The sequence below is a fragment of the Colletotrichum gloeosporioides genome, assembly GCF_011800055.1.
Source record: "Colletotrichum gloeosporioides strain Lc1 chromosome Unknown consensus_74, whole genome shotgun sequence".
In the NCBI taxonomy this organism is placed as follows: domain Eukaryota; kingdom Fungi; phylum Ascomycota; class Sordariomycetes; order Glomerellales; family Glomerellaceae; genus Colletotrichum; species Colletotrichum gloeosporioides.
Window position 1 is genome coordinate 711341 of NW_025544719.1, and position 15978 is coordinate 727318.

General features: G+C 56.7%; 6 protein-coding genes across 6 annotated transcripts; 2 read left to right on the top strand and 4 right to left on the bottom strand.

The window, feature by feature from the left end:
- Window positions 1-410: 410 nt before the first annotated feature.
- GCG54_00003546 (uncharacterized protein) lies at window positions 411-1395 on the bottom strand (the record flags this gene model as incomplete). The annotated part of the gene is made up of 2 exons (XM_045403619.1): window positions 411-1056; window positions 1199-1395. The coding sequence occupies 2 exons, from the start codon at window positions 1393-1395 to the stop codon at window positions 411-413; spliced, it is 843 nt and encodes a 280-aa protein (XP_045259807.1).
- Window positions 1396-2235: 840 nt separating this feature from the next.
- Window positions 2236-4731, bottom strand: GCG54_00003547 (Meiosis-specific APC/C activator protein AMA1; the record flags this gene model as incomplete). The annotated part of the gene is made up of 4 exons (XM_045403620.1): window positions 2236-2757; window positions 2818-3294; window positions 3761-4122; window positions 4170-4731. The coding sequence occupies 4 exons, from the start codon at window positions 4729-4731 to the stop codon at window positions 2236-2238; spliced, it is 1923 nt and encodes a 640-aa protein (XP_045259808.1).
- Window positions 4732-5374: 643 nt separating this feature from the next.
- On the top strand, window positions 5375-7015 carry GCG54_00003548 (Geranylgeranyl transferase type-2 subunit alpha; the record flags this gene model as incomplete). Its single annotated transcript, XM_045403621.1, has 3 exons — window positions 5375-5608; window positions 5721-6585; window positions 6636-7015. The coding sequence occupies 3 exons, from the start codon at window positions 5375-5377 to the stop codon at window positions 7013-7015; spliced, it is 1479 nt and encodes a 492-aa protein (XP_045259809.1).
- A 121-nt stretch (window positions 7016-7136) lies between these two features.
- GCG54_00003549 (uncharacterized protein) lies at window positions 7137-8896 on the bottom strand (the record flags this gene model as incomplete). Its single annotated transcript, XM_045403622.1, has 2 exons — window positions 7137-8372; window positions 8450-8896. 2 exons carry the CDS (start codon window positions 8894-8896, stop codon window positions 7137-7139), a joined length of 1683 nt encoding a protein of 560 aa, XP_045259810.1.
- Window positions 8897-10818: 1922 nt separating this feature from the next.
- On the bottom strand, window positions 10819-12799 carry GCG54_00003550 (uncharacterized protein; the record flags this gene model as incomplete). Its single annotated transcript, XM_045403623.1, has 4 exons — window positions 10819-11928; window positions 12004-12332; window positions 12410-12466; window positions 12556-12799. The coding sequence occupies 4 exons, from the start codon at window positions 12797-12799 to the stop codon at window positions 10819-10821; spliced, it is 1740 nt and encodes a 579-aa protein (XP_045259811.1).
- A 1179-nt stretch (window positions 12800-13978) lies between these two features.
- On the top strand, window positions 13979-15862 carry GCG54_00003551 (MFS transporter fsa7; the record flags this gene model as incomplete). Its single annotated transcript, XM_045403624.1, has 4 exons — window positions 13979-14280; window positions 14431-14890; window positions 14984-15553; window positions 15614-15862. 4 exons carry the CDS (start codon window positions 13979-13981, stop codon window positions 15860-15862), a joined length of 1581 nt encoding a protein of 526 aa, XP_045259812.1.
- Between the last annotated feature and the right edge of the window lie 116 nt (window positions 15863-15978).

Here is a 15978-nt window from a genome sequence, read left to right on the forward strand (position 1 = left end):
AGTCCACGCCGAATCCTTCATGCTATTCCAGCAAGTCGACACTATGCGTTGGTTCAAAGAGAATGCCGAGTTGAACGCTTGACATTTACCGTCCCGCCATGACAGCAACACCAAAGCATGTCCCCTACCGATCGGCCACTCACCTCCTATGAGTAGCCCAGTAAGAGGATGCCCACCGTCTTATGAAATGCGACGTCTGAAGAACCCATGATCAAGAGTTGTATGCCGTTGGGTGTCATCCTGAGTAACGAAAGATTCTACAAAGTACTAAGACTCCCCAAACGCCAAACCATGCTATGCGCCTCGGAATCAAAGACAAGAAAAACAATGACGGCCAGAACACAATGTCTGACCCTCAAATCGATAACCCCAATATACCCGCCAGACCTTTTTCGTAAGGACTCCTAAACTCATTTCAAGATAGCAATCAACAGAACCAAGATGATGATGAGCACAATGATGGCAATCATCTGCTTGCTCTCCCCCGCGTCCCTCGCGACCTTGCCCAGCTGCCGCCTCGCGCGGTCCAGGCGTCCCTGGTGCCGGTCCACGACGCCGTCGACCTCGTCCAGCATCGCGACGTGCGAATCCAGCTCGTCGCCAATCTGCATACTCAGCTCCCGCTGGCGCCCGATAGACTCGCCCAGCCGGTCGAGGTGGTCGTCCTGGTCGCGCATGATTTGCGAGTGGTACTCGTGGATCTGCTGGTTGTCCATGCCCTCGGCCTGGTCGCGGTACCCCGCCGAGTCCGTCGGATCGTCGCGGTAGCGGCCCTCGCCGAAGAGGGCGGCCGCATTGGGGTCCTCCGCGGCGGCGGCGGGCGAGTCGGTGAAGCGCACCGTCTTGTTCGCGGAGCCGCCGGCGGGAAGACCGCGGAGGGAGCCCTTGAGCGGTTTCGTGGACTGGGCGGCGGCGAAGTCGGGGGAGAGGGACGGGTCGTTCGGGGACGTGGTCGTGGACGAGGTGGACGGGTTCGAGAAGCCGTGGAACTGGGATGTGAGGTCCGAGAACTGCTTTTGCAGGGCGGGGAGGGAGTCGGTGATGTTCTGGGCGGCGCTGCATTGGGTCACATCTCTGGTCAGCGCATGTTTCTTTTTTGCTGATGGTGATGTCGGTGGAGAAGGTCCGGAACATGACGTCGCTTGACGTTTTGGAGATATGGGGGTCTCTGTCTGTCGGGGAAGACAGGAAGGGTTACCTCTCATCGCCGGCGCCCTGGAGGCGCTGGACCTCTGAATCTAGAAACTCCAGGCCATCGCGGAACTGGTCCAGCGAGCGTGAAATGTGACCGTCCTGCGTGTCGGCGTCGAGGTTGAGCGACTGGGCGCGCTGGCGTTCGAGGAGGGAGAGCTTGATATGGTCGGCGAGGAGGTAGAGCTGGTTCAGGCTGGACATGGTTGCCGTCGTGTGCCTGTGCCCTCGGTATATAGTCTAAAGGGAAAAGACGGAAACAAAGAAAGCGGCTTCGATGCCAATTGTGCGACTCCAACACTCGACGATGCGGTCTTGCTTTCAATCTGGACGGCGAAACACGACTCGGACGTGGATAGAGCGGATGTAAGATTCGGGGTTCTGGAGGTGTTCATGCAGGCGACGCCTGAACGGGGACGGGGGTTGAGACACCAAGCGCTGAGAGGCTATGTGGAGGACAGTCCGCCCGGCGCCCAGCAGGTCGGATTACGTTTGCGGTACAGGCAGCGGCTTTGCGGTTCCTGCTATTTACAGGGATGCAGTCGCCCGCCTGCGGATTTAGGGTGCCTGGGGCGCACCGGGGTAGCGCTTCTGGTGGGTTACGGTCGCCGGGCTTAGCTGGAGGTATGAAATGTATGAAATGGGGCAGCCTGGAGCTTCCATTGCTTCCGCTCTGGACAAAGTCTAGACTCACACATGCTTACAGATGTATCACTGCTCGAACTTCTTTTGTTTTCTCGACTGCTTGCTTCTGCCCTGTCATTGATTTGTCTACGTGTCACATTAGTACGTAACCAAGACAGCTTCGTAAGTTGTCCTCATCATCCGCGCCTGCTCCAGCTATGACACCGCAATGATTGTCACTTTGCTTCTCCGCCTTGACGTTGGCTTTGAACTTCAGAAAGCGGACGTCGAATTGCTCTGTTTCGTCTCGGGATAACCACAGAAAGACGACTTGTTCATCACAAGACAACTCTGATAGGAGGCATATTGTCTCATTCTATCAATGCGTCTACTCTCAACTCCTTCACTCCTTCACAAGCACTAACGAATGACGCCTCCCTCCTTGAAAATACCGTCCAGTCCTTCGAGTATATCGCTGCCACTCAACACCCCAACACCACCCATCGGGGCGTTCTTTCCGTCTTTCCAAACATCGTGGAACTTGACGTTCTCATCACTTGTAGCCATGACGATGCTCCCTTCCTTCACACTCCGACTTCCCTTTTTTGCATCAGCTGGTGCTCCAGGGTACGGAATAGCATGTAGAACACGAGCGCCATTGTCCAACGCAACAGCGCCAATTTGTTCGCACGATGGCCAGTTGAACACTGCGATTCGATAAGGGTGATCCGGCGTTGCGTACCCAAACGTAGCCACAATCTCGGGCCGTGTCGTGGACCAGATCAACGATGTCACCTGCGCCGACACGGCAATGGTGGCCAAAGGGGTGCCTGTTCCCGTGTGCCAAAAGTGAATGCATTTGTCGCTCGATCCGCCCCCCGTAGCGATGAGAGTCTCTTGCCAAGGACAAAAGGCGATTGCCTTGACTGCAGCGCCATGCCTCTAGCAATGCTTTTCTGATCCGCGAACAAATGTGGTCAGTTCATCTGCCTGTTCTTGAACAAGGTGGCCGCCGTTGCCTCGGACGTCTGGTTCTGCCATGGCTTCGCTCGCAGATGTGCCGTAAAGAAACGACTCCAAGCTCTTCGGTAACCAAGAAAACCGGCTTGCGGAGCTGTTGCCGGCGATTTCTGATGACCTCGAGTGGACTTCTGATCTTCGACCTCGGCGGACGGTCTCGTTGGATGATGTGCTGCTGATGCGCTTGCGTGTTCTCAGCATCTCCTCAATCTCGAAGTAGCATGCCATATTATCATTGGACCCGGAGACAAATTCATGGCCACTCGGTGCCCAAACAAGACCGCATATCTGCTGAGTATGAACTGCAATAGTCGCCACCAGTGTTGCCGTGCCGCTCCAAGAGTCTCGGCCTACTTCCCATGTATGTGGCCACTCAACAACGTAGTAACAGATCTGGCCTTGTTCGTTACTGACGAGAAGGTCTTCCGTGGGCACAAGGCCACCAGAACCGTTTGGGTTCTTGGACGGTCTCATTGTTACTGTTGGCCGCTAGCTGACACAGCTGACCGAGGTTTGTTGCCTGAGCGACATGCGCGGTAGACTCTCGAATAGGGATATCAGAGTTATTTGACCGCCAGCTCTCCCGATAGCGAGTATGGCTTTGCCCCCTCCCACGGAGGAAAAGGACAACGAAGTGACCCAGCCTTTGTGATGGAAAAGGTCAATGGGAACTGCGCCAAATTGCTCTGTCCATCCGTATAAGGCGCTGCCTAACCCGACAGCCAGAGAACCGCAAGTTGGTGAATACGCCAGCACTGAACAGTAGTAGTCATCTCGGAGCCCAGGCGCGTCAAGTACTTTGTAAGACGTGGTGGGTAGATTGTGCTGCACTGGCCGTGTAACTGCAGGCGGTAATAAAACGTCAGTGAGGCAAAATGCACGCGTGGGCAGGAAAACACTTGCCAGTATTCTTCTCGGGGCTTACCCATCTCGTTCCGGTCCAGTGCGTTCTTGATTCTAGCTGTGCTTGCTGGCTCTTTTGTGTCAATGTTCGACTTAGCGAGGGGACCGGATGCTCGAAATCGAGCAGTCTCTCAACCTGGTTGATTTGCAAAGCATCGGCGACGATCCCTTGATTGCGCTCAAAGTCCTCTCTTCGTTTGATGCGAGAAGTTGCAAAATTGGTAGTGAACAGCCGCGCGTTCGTGCCACTCTCGAGATAGTGACCACGGCCATCATCTACGGCGGTTCCAGGAGGAGGGGCCGGACCGCCAACGGTCCAGACTGTGCCGTGGCCATCCGGCCTCTGGTTTTGGTTCTGTGACATGACAGACAGAACCGTGGGAACTGATTATTGTTAGTATCTTGAAGAAGCCGGTCGTTTTGCTGCTTACTTGGGTAGGTCGAGTTGGATATAGATCGAAAGTTGGATGCTAAAGCAACGACACGTTGTTGTGGCCTCTGGAAGGGATCCGACGTGGCACTTTGATGCCTCAACAGCCTCTCTGTTGGCGAAAAAGAATCGAGATCTTTGGTGACCCGGATCTTTTCGGAGGACGGCGTGGCAGGATCTCGACGAGGAACGAAACGGTCTGGACTGTGCAGAGAGCCACCGCTGCGGGGCGATGAGCTGTTACAAACCCGTGGCCTTTTGGATGGCGTTACTGAAGGCGAGCTCGGGTGATTGAGTGACACGGAGCCCAACTTCGGGCGTGAGGTGGTTGACGGTGACAAATGCGTGCTCTTGTCATCTTCCGAGCCTCGGTCTCCGGCTGCTGAGCCGTCTACAGAAAGGTGATAGTTGGTGCGGTCCAGAAGGCGTCCACTCCTGGGTGGTGTCTCATTCTCAATATTCCAACCATAGTCTTCGGGCGAGTCGTCAGAAAGGTACCCGGAGTCCCGAGAGCTGGAACCTAGTGGTCTTGACTTGCCCCGAACTTTGGGGCATCGACTCATCTTTCGATTCTGAGTAGATGCTGGCCGCAATGTTGGTGACTGGGAGAATGAAGATGCAAGGGAAGTACTAAAAATTTATCAGAAAAAAGAAATTCGTAGTTGAAGAATATGGGGATCGATGCTGCTAGGTGACGGTCGTCAAGGACTACAAGACGAAGCCGTCATACGCACGCCGACGAATATTTGATGGATGAACGATGTCAAGTCGACGACGGTACCTAGGGGAGAGAAAGGTTTTAGGAGCGGAGATGGAGGGAACAAGGAGAAAAGTCGACATTTTTGGGAAATTTCCATCACTAGATAGATGGTCCCTTAGCCCATCCTGCCTAGAAGGTGCCCTCTTCAAACCTGAGGTAAGTCAGGAACAAGAGGCAAGAGGCTTTGTGACGCTGGTCAGGGAGTTGCCGCCTCACAATCTCCAGCGTGTGTCACATGAAACCCATTCCTGAGCTGAAGTGTTCCTAGAAGTGCAGATGATGACGGGAGTTGCTGCTGGCAGGATAATCACGAGAGGAGCTTCCTCTTTGTCATCACCTGCACTGTGGGAGGGAGGTGACGTAGGAAAATGGCAGCGCGACGCAGCGCAGCGTACGCGGGTCGGTGCCTTCTTCACCGGGAGCTCGGGCCAAAGTGGCTAAATGACATGCCTAAACGAGACATCTCTGGGGACCTGTCCGCCTGCCTCATCCGCCAAACACCGCCTGGGTGGTGGGGAATCCCTGTCGGCTCATTCAACGCCCGCATCAGCTTCAACCGCCCAGAGCTCCCTCACCGGGACATCTTTCCGGGCTCTTACACCTCCCCATCCGCCCTTGTCGTCTCCATTCCCAAGTCTATTCCGCTCTCCTGGAGCATCCAAGAGTTCCTCATGGACACCGTAGGTTTCACCACCTTGCAACACTTGTCCCCATGCTAGCCTGCTGGCCTTTCCAGCATTTCCATCGCCTCCGCATCTCCAAGACCATCGTACTGATACCTCACCCTCGCAGCACGGCGTAGCCCGCACAGCCCGGAAGCCACGCACCGAAGCACAGCTGCAGGCCGACCTCGCCAAGATCGCGAACCTACGTTCCCTCGAAGACAGCCTCCTCCGTGCCGGCCCCGATCCCTCCGACCCCGAAACCTTCTCCCTCACCACCAAGCTCCTCCGCCTCAACCCGGAGCATTACACGGCATGGAACGTCCGCAGGCGCTGCCTAACCTGTGGATCATTATCAAGACCCTCGCCTGGGCCATCGCCGTCGGCGCCGCCCGCGAGTTCATCAGCAGCATGCACTCAGTCTCCGTCCTCCGCCGACTCGTTGCCCTCTTCCTCGACCACGACCCAGCCCGCCCCCGCGTCCCAAGCGGCCCCAGAGAATGGGAAGAGTGGTACAACAGCTGACCAGATACCCGATGCGCCGTCTCAACCCTCCAAGGGTGCTTCGAGCGAGGACGTTATCAACACGCTCAAGAACGAGCTGACGTTCACGATACCCCTCCTACTCGAGTTCCCCAAGAGCTACTGGATCTGGAAGTACCGTTCGTGGCTGCTCCAAAAAGCAATCGAGCTCCTGCCGAAACCGATAGCTCGTCGCATATGGGAGGAGGAGCTAGGTTTAGTGTCCAAGATGCTGACCAAGGACCGCCGCAACTTCCACGCCTGGGGCTACCGGCGAACGGTGGTTGCCACCTTGGAAAGCGAGGTCTTGGACGGGAAGAGCATGGTCGAGTCCGAATTCGCATACACCACCAAGATGATCAACGGCGACCTTTCCAACTTCTCAGCATGGCACAACCGCACAAACTTGATACCCCGCCTATTGGATGAGCGCAGCGCCGATGATAAGGCTAGGCAGAAGTTCCTCGAAGACGGTGCGACGCCTGGAACGTGACGAAACGTGTTTCTATGCTAACCTGGGCAGAACTAAATCTCGTACGCGAAGCGCTAAATGTCGGTCCTGAAGACCAATCCTTGTGGTACTACCATCATTTCCTCATCTTGAACTTGACGGAGTCAGATCGTCGCCCCAAGATCGCCCGGAATCTTTCGCAGGAAGAAAGGGCGACGTACGTGAAGCGCGAGATTGAAGACATCAAGGAGCTGGCGGAGGACTATGACGACGTTGTAGGCATCTACAAGGCACTGTTGGACTACACAAGGACGTTACCACAGATTGAGGGACGACCGTTAAGTGATGACGAGACTGATGACCTCAAGAACTGGATGGCAAAGGTGAGGAAACTAGACTCCATGCGCTCAGGGCGGTGGAGCGATCTTGAGAAAGAGTGCGGCTTGGTGTAAATCGACAAACAAGCCACCACTGATCAAGTACCATTATGAATTACAACGAACTAGATGTATAAGTACACATGTCATATGTCGATAAATACCATCGTACATCATCCCATGATTTCATTTTCCCTCAAGCAGTGCACTTGCCCTTGATCAGGCTTGCATTCTCTCCGACCAGTCCATCGAAATACGCCAGCAGCGTCTCGACAGGAACCATGTCCATCAAACCCAGTGACGGGTTCGATGACTTGAGAACCTGCCCGCTCCAGAGGACCCTAACGTACCACCCGCTCTCTCCGGCTTTCGCGTCTGACCCAGCCGCTCTCTGCACAACAGACGCGCCGTCGGCAGAGCTCTTCGCCTTCTTCTTGTACAGCTCAAACACGACTTCGGAGCCCATGCCCGGCCAGACCATCTTGTCGAGCTGCAGGATCGACAACAGCCTCGAGACGGAGCCGTCGTGCGCGACGTTGTGGAAGTAGATGGTCTCGCTCTGCCCGCTCACGGCGGCCCTTAGATGCGTCGCCAGCTCGGCCACCCACACGCCCCAGTTCGCGACGCTGGCGGCGAGGGCGTCGGGGCCCGCGTCGCGGTACATCTGCGAATACTCCCAATGGCCGAGGCGGTACACCGCGTCCGCGATCTCCTGCGTGACGCACGTCGTGCTGTTCGCGCCGCCGACGAGCTTGCAGGGCAGCGGCTTGTCGTGGCACTGCCGGGCGGAGAGGTTGTCGTAGTAGTGGTCGAGGCTGGCGTGGAAGCCGGCGTCGTCGGCCGGGACGCCCGAGATGTCGTCGAGCGTGGCGTAGAGGGGCGCCGCAGCGTCGAGGTGCTGCTGCCAGGGGGCGTTGGCGGACGACTTGATGCGCGAGAAGAGGGCGGCGCCGGCCGGGCAGGAGTACTGCGGCTCGAGGGAGTCTACGCCGGCGGCCTGGATAGAGAGGCCCGTGGAGGCGGCGGTGCCCCACATGCCGTTGACGACCATGCCGGCGACCTGGCTGGTGATCTGGTTGTTGGTGACGCGGTACTTGACCTTGGCGAGCCAGTCGGCGGAGCCGGCGGCGTCCTTTGGCGGGAGGAAGCCGAGCAGGTCGTGGTAGACGCCGAAGAGGTCGGCGCCGTGGACCCAGGAGTCGTCGAGCCCTTGGGCGGTAATTTGCGGGAACTGGCAGGTCCCGATCCAGCCGGCGGGGACGAAGGGGTTGACGGGGGAGATGTAGACCTTCCAGTAGGTCTTTGCGGGTTTGTTGGCGGAGGCGAAGGGCTCGCCGTAGTAGAAGAGGCCTTGCTCGTCGCAGTTCCACTGGTAGGATTCCACGGGGAAGGCGTTGGAGGCGTAGGGGGTGCGTTTGTGGTGGCGATGGATCTGTGGGAGGTGTGAGCGCTCGTTGCTTCTATGAGAACGTTTTGTAGTGTGAGAGAGAAAAAGAGAGAGAAACGTACCAGTTCAACGTATTTGAGCTCGTACTCATCGCTCGCCTTGACGTACTCTGTCTTGCGCACATGGGGCATGTTGCACCAGTTGTACTGCCCGTACTTGTCGTCCGGCGTGGCGGAGGTGTCGTAGATGAAGCCCCAGACGCCCTTGCCGCTGATCACGGAGGTGATGTTGTTGACCTCGGAGCTTGCGGGGGCGTGCCAAGTGAGGTCGACGCCGCCGGCGCCCGCGGAGCTGTTACCGCTGGCGATAGTGCCGGACCCGCTGACGGCGCCGGAGCCGGTGCCGAAGACGGCGAGCGCGGCCAGGAGGGAGGAACCTGCCTTGGGCGCCATGACTTGGGAGAGGGTGTACTCGGCGAAGATGATGAAGCTGGCGACGAGGACGAGGGACTTGATCCAGGCGGCGGGGGAGGCTAGTGGCCTGCGTGGGAAGCAAGGTGAGGAAGCCATGCCATTATTTATACGTATATATGGGGTTTTTTTTTTTCGTCAAGGTCATTTACGATAAAAACGATTTTGGGATTGGAGAACCTTGAGTGGGCTTGAGTGTATCCCACGTGGGCTCCTCCCGGGAGGGTGGTGGTGAACCGATAGATAATGCGGCGCTATCGTGCAGGAACCAGGGATTCACTGGCGTGTTTATCCTGCGGGGGCGGTATTGTCTTGCAGGATTGTAATTCCCGCTGGTGGATGTGGACGTACTGTCGACTGTTGGAACCTCGCCTGGAGGTTTGGTGCAGTCCTGACGGTGATGCATACGATCAACCTCCGATGAGCGGGAGGCGAGAAAGATGTTGAAGCTTGTGTGGGGAGGTGCGTGCAGCACGTGCGGCAGGGGACGCGCCGAGTGGTCGCGGAGCTCAGGGGTCGGACAGGGGCGTGTCCACTGCAACCGTTTATTTCGGCGCCCAGACTGAACCTAATCTCGAATTGGGATGGGATTTCGCAAAGGTCAAGATGGGACATTCGCTTGGTGGTCAGATTTGTTCAATGCAGATTTGGAGATATCTCTCGGCTTTCAATTTTTTGAGACGCCGAGTTGGTTAAGCGCCGTGCCGGGCTCCACTCCGACAATGCCGGTCACACAGACCCACATTCATCCGCATACTCCGGGTATTCTTCCTCATCCGTCTCCGGCTCGTCATCCGGCTTGAGAGCCGCCGGAACCACCCGCCGCAGGTATTCTACCTTATCCTTCGGTAAGTCCACCACCACGAAGCCTCCCCTCCCACCCGATCCCATCAGCATCTTGACAACATCGTCCCACGTCTCATGGGCGTCGATGAGAGGAAGCTCCGTGTGCCCGAGCAGTCCACCACCCAGGTCCCAGCGGATCTTGACCTTGAAGTAAGCCTGTATGACGGCGTGCACAGGGCGCAGGTGCTCCACGACGAACGGGACGGTCGTGTCGGGGTTGCACATGAGCATGATGGCCGCCTCGCTGAGCAGGTACAGGAAGTGGTACATGCCGTAGCCGCCGGCGAGATCTGTGAGGCGCACCGGGATGGTGTTGTTGCTTTCTTTGAGGAAGGAGAAGTGAACGAGGACGTTGCGGTGCGGTGCGGCTGCGCGGCTTTCGGGGTCGGCGGTGCCGTTTGCTGGGGTTGCGCCGCGGAAGATGTTTTCGCTGTCGATGCTCTGGGATTCGTCCAAGGAACAGCCGGGGCATGACGAGGAGCAAGACGATGAGCATGATGAGGAGTCGTCTAGATGTTCTCGCCGAGAGGAAGATTTCTTGAAGACTTTACGCCAGCTCATTTTGATCGTGAGCTTTGATGTAAGATTAGTTGTTGATGGTTGATCGCTGTCAGTTGAAAGTGAGAATGGGAGTCTTGAAGTGATTCTTATAGCTGTAAGCCATGATGTCGAGCGAGAGTGATTCATCAAAAGTTCGTCACATTTGCTCCTCTTGATCTAGTCACCAAGACTACCCAGATGCACGATAAAGGGTTTCCTCGGCTGAGCTGTCTTTGAACAAGGCCAACACTGTCGGTTTCTGAAAGAGCGGAGAACCTGAAATGTTATTTGAAGGAGGTTGTCTTTTAGTCTGTCATAAATCGATCCTACTAGTCAAAGTGCCGTCTCAAATACCATCCTATCAGCTGCTCTTCTTCATCAAAGTCTGATGTCTCAGCAGCTGAGACTGTCATAATCTTTGAAGGCTGCAAACCCTTTGTGGCTTGAAGTTGTGGTCTCAATCCTGAAAAAGGTCACGTAGGGAGGTTGGAGAAGCAAGATTCTTTTGTACACTCTGCTATCTTCCTTAATATGTACAAGAAGTGTAAGTGTTTCAAGGCCCAACACTTGCGCCCGACCGCTCACTATCATTTCGACGTCTCATATCTCAATGCTTCATGAAGGTCGTCATCGCATTACTGCGTCAATTGAGCGCAAATCCTCCTGACTCGCTTGCCCTTGAAAAACAGCAGGACGCCCAGCAAACAAAACGCCGCACTGACGGCGGCGTAGATCCCAAACGTCCGGACCGGGCCGAGGTTCGTAATGTACTCCGTGGTATGCTTACTGAGCCCGAAACCGACGAGCCCGCGGGTGACGGGCAGCGCCACCAAGATCGCGCCGGCGAAGCTCGGGTGGCTGTCGATCAGGTACGCCGTCCCCACGGTGTTGACGCCCATCAGCACGATGAGGTAGCCGTCGACGACGGACACGATAGCCATCCAGTGGTAGCTCTCCGGGTTCTTCAGGACGTAGCCGTACAGCACCGTCAGGATCAGGGCCGTCACCATGGGCAGAATCCAGGCGAGGAGTCGCTGTTCCGGCTCGTGGATGCCGTGGTTCCGTCGGGCGGACACGCGGATGACGTAGTCGCTCATCCAGCCGATCACTGGGACGCACAGCAGGGCGATGAAGATTTGGCCCAGCTGGATGAGGGAGACGGAGGTGTTGGCCCAGTTGTAGGGCGGCTTGACGAGCACCTCGGCGTAGGTCATCTGGATGGAAACGTCGATGCCCTGGAAGAGACCATTGTTGATGGCGACCCAGAGGACGTGAGGGAACAGGAACACCTGCCCGATCTGCTTGAGGCACAGCCAGCAACGAGACCAGGTCGGCTTGTGGACGAAGATTGTCAGGTTCGAAGCAAAGGTGCGCTTCTCGAACCGTTCGAGATCCAGGCTCGGCCTGTCGTCTGTCGTAGTGTACTTTGGCCCCGGCGACCGGCTTCGGTCAAGGAGCCCGGGGGTGCTGCGGCTGCTGCTCTGCGCGGGTAGCAGGTTGCTCGTATCGGTCGGCTGGGTCCCCATGAAAGACTCAATGGGCCGGTCGTACGCCGTCTCGGGGACGAAGAAGAAGGTCAGGACCATGGCGACGCCCGAGAGGCCGGCGAAGAGCCAGTACCACGACCGCCAGCCCAGGGCATCGGCCATGTACGACGACGCGATCACCAGGCTGGAGTTGAGGAGCACCTCCGCGGATGCATAGACCTGGAAGACGCGCGCGCGCTGGTGGAGAAAGTAGATATCCTGAGGCGTTTGAAGTTAGCCGACGACCCAATATAGCTCTGGACACGGACGCTTTATGCCGTGTGTGTGCCATACCTGTAGGATGAGCAGAGCCAAGGCCTGGCACTGGGCTGCCGCGAAAGCTGCGACCATGCGCCCGCCGAGATGCCAGTAGTAGTTGCGGTTCGTCGCACACAGCACGGCGGCGAGGAAGAGCAGTACGTTGGACGCGAGAATCACCGGCCGTCTGCCCACCGCCACGGCGATGGGCATGGAGACGAGGTTGCCGAGCCCCAGGAAGAGGTTAGGGAACGTGAAGAGATTCGAAATTTGGTCTGGGGTGATGCCCTCGCGGTCGTAATCCGGCATGATGTACACAATCAACGCGGAGAGGGCGGTGATTAAGCAAACGCCGGATATTGCGTCTGTGAGGACCACACTGTGAGTCTAGGCCTCCGGAGATCGAATTTCAGTTTGATCTTTTGGCGCTGGGTTAACTTACACAGCACGATGATCGCCACTATGAGTTTCTTGTGCCATCCTGGGAGATTGAGGGGATCTGCGCATCGTCAGTCAAAAATGTCCGTTACTCCTACGAGAGTTTGCCTAGCTTGTCTCTGGGAGATTGCTCAATGATGGAAGACGTACCTCTCGGATCCGCGCTCGGAGTTGGAATGAGAATCACACCATCTCCCACAGTCAGCGTCGCCGTCCCGTCAAAATATCTTGGCCGCATCTTCTCCTTCTCCTCGGTCGGTTCAATTGCAATGTCTTCGCCAGAAGGGCCCTTTGCGCACTTTTCAATGTCAATGTCACGGTGATGTTTCTGAGCCTCATCGACAACGACCTCAGGAAGGGACCCTGAGGGGTCCGGAACTTTTTCGGATTCCATCTTTTCCAATGAGAGGTCACCCCCAGCCGAGCCTCGGCGCGGGTCCGAGATCTTCAGGACCCCTATAGTTGAGGGGATAACTGATGGCTGAGGGGAAGTGGGCTGGCTTGGCCCAGACCGCGTGCTTTAGGAAATACTCCGAGATTGTCACGACGTCGTGCACAGGCGGCGTCTCGACGGGTGTTTGGCGGTGAACCAGCTGCAACGCATGAGCCAGCATCACTACGACGTCTGTATGCCATGGCGGGGTTTTCGTGTCATATTTATTCTCTCATTACTCGAGCCATATTATGAACTGCCGTTGTCTCTTTGGCAGAGGAGGGGTTACTCATCGGAACTCTACTCTGGTTCGAGGGGAGTCTATAATGCCAAGCCAACATCGTGATACAGGCGAACCGCCGAGTCGGCACCTACAACAAAGTCTGTATTCTCGAGACAATGCGTTACGGACGGTAAAGGCGAATTGCCATACCGTCCCTTGGTCTAGTACGAGGCAAAGTGCGGCGGTGCGCGGACAGGCGGGTAGGACGGCAGAATGCCATTGTCCTACCAGATGGCGGTTCCATGAAAGCCAGGACATGGCTGTCAATGTGTTGTAGCTGTCGGTGTTTGCCTGTATTCGTACGCGATCACATCAGCAGCCTACTGAAAGTCAAAAAAGTGGTCGCTCACCGACAACGCTGAATAGCGTCGCATCGACCACTTTTCAAGCTCGTAAAATAAAGTTTGAAGCGCAACGCTTGCGGGGCGGTCCTGATACTTTTCCTCCACGCCGGGGTCTCCCATGAAGCCGTGCAAGCCGAACGGGCGACGGCCTCGTTCCGAAGCTATGCTCTACCGGCTTCACCCTTTCACCCCTTTCTATCGTCTTCCCTCCGTTGACTCGCCATCACGAGAACGACTAACAGCCTGCCAAACAGATCAGAGACGGCCTCTGCGCCCTGCGAGCAAGGAAATAAAGAAGGAAAAACCTCGGAAACGACGAGCGAGCTTCCGTCCCGTCGGCATCAAGCTTCGCTCTTTGGTTTTGGCCGAACTCCAGTTTACATACCTTTGCTGCCCCCCTCCATCGCCGATTGTCAAAGAGAAGGGAAGAGAAAAGACAAATCAAAGATCAGCAAGCTTCTTGCGATCCGGACGGACAAGACGTCAAAACTTGGCCGAACCAGGGTTTTGGCAATGCTCACCAACAACAAGGCGGCAGATGTGGATGATGGCATCCGGCTGTTGGACGAGAAGGACTTTAACACCGCCATCATCGAAACCTCAGAATGGCTTCCATCGGATGACAGGCGTTCCGACGAAGCTACCCGCTTTCTGGACCCTGAGAAGGCGGACGTTGATGCCGCCGCCGATCACCACCCCGCGCCAGAAGCTTCGCCGTCCGAATTAGCCGGCCGCGAACCGTTCGATCCCATCTTGTGGTCCGCTAAGAAGCGGTGGACTCACATCTTAGTGGTCGCCTTCATTACATGCGTCACGTAAGTCCACACCTCCACCAGACATGGCCGGCATGCAAGCGGTGGGCGGCAGAGCGCCCTCTAGACTTCGCGCCATCCTGCACCGTTGGTGTCAAAAACCCGAACCCCCGCGCTAACCGCGTGTCTTGCTTTTTTTCTCTCCGGGTACAGTCCCTTAGCCTCCGCCGTATACACGCCGGCGTTAGACCAAGTGATCCGCGATTTCGGCATCGAGGACGACCCCTCGCTGGCGCACCTGACGGTGTCGGCGTACGTGCTGGGGTTCTCGGCCGGGCCGCTGCTGATTGCGCCGCTGAGCGAGGTGTTTGGCAAGAGGCCGGTGTACCAGGTCAGCAATGTGCTTCTTCTCCTCTGTAATCTGGGCTGCATGGTCGCGCCGTCGGCGGAGTGGCTCGTCTTCTTCCGGTTTCTGGCGGGGTGCGCCGGGGCGAGCCCGATCACGCAGGGCTCCGGGACGGCGACGGACGTGATGCTGAAGCATGAGCGGGCGCGGGCCTTGTCGGTGATGGCGTTCGGAAGCGTCTGCAGTCCTGCGGTCGGGTCTGCGCTCGGAGGCGGGATCGCGCAGGTTTGGGGTTGGAGAGGATGCTTTGGTTTCTTGATTTTTATGGTGAGTTGTTCTTGTCGTACGTGATGAGGCGGACTGATGGGCGTCATCTCATGTTTCCCAACTTGATGGAGCCATGCTGACTGGATGAAATAGTGTTTGATGAGTACCGTCCTCACGCAGGTGTTCATGCGCGAGACGTACTTGCCGGTGCTTCGGCGAAAGTACGCCGCAATGGGCATTGTTGGTAACGTTGACGGTGAGGTGGACGAGAGCAAGACCGTTGCACCCAAGCCGTTGCGGTCGCTGCTCTACAAGGCGGCGATACGGCCGTTGACCTTAGCCTTTGAGCCTAGTATCTTGCCGGCCATCATGGTTACATCGTTCTTCTACGGCCTCCAGGTTTGGCTGTACATCGATGTGCCGATGACTTACAAGACGGTATATGACTTCAACACCGCCGAGGCCGGTCTGGCATTTGCCGGCATGGGCGTCGGCATGTTCACCGGACTCCTCATCTTCGGCTTTCTGAGCGATGTCGTGGTTTCCAGACTCGCGCGGGGTGGTGACAGGCTTCCAGAGCACCGTCTCCCGCTGCTGAGTGCCGCTGCTCTCCTGGTCGTGGGTGGCATGATCATATTTAACATGACTGCTCGGCCGGGCGTGTCCTACTTGGTGCCCCTGTCGGGCGACTACATCATTGGTAGCGGGCTGTTTGCCATCACTGTAAGTTGCGCTCCCTGATGTGCCTCTTTTCAGGGCATGACGGCTGACTTCTGACCGCAGATGACATCGGCCGTGTACATCATTGACCTTTCACCCCAGCACGCGGTGGCGACCAGCGCCTCGCTTGCTCTTCTGAGATACCCCTCCGGAGCATTGTTTCCGCTGGCGGAGCAAGCTTTGGAGAATTTGACCAGCAACAGTACCGCAAAGTGGCTCATCACAGCCGCTGCGGTTTCGACAGTGCCACTTGTGGTTTGGCTGCAGTACAACTGCGAGAGATTCCGGGCTAGACTTCGGGAGTCCCTCTGAGGGATGACATATGTTCTTTGTGTTTGTCTTTTCGGCATTGCGTTTGACTGATACCCACTCGAGTTTCCAGACTTGGAAGAGCACTGCATTAGAAGGATTCGAGCATAAGAAAGATA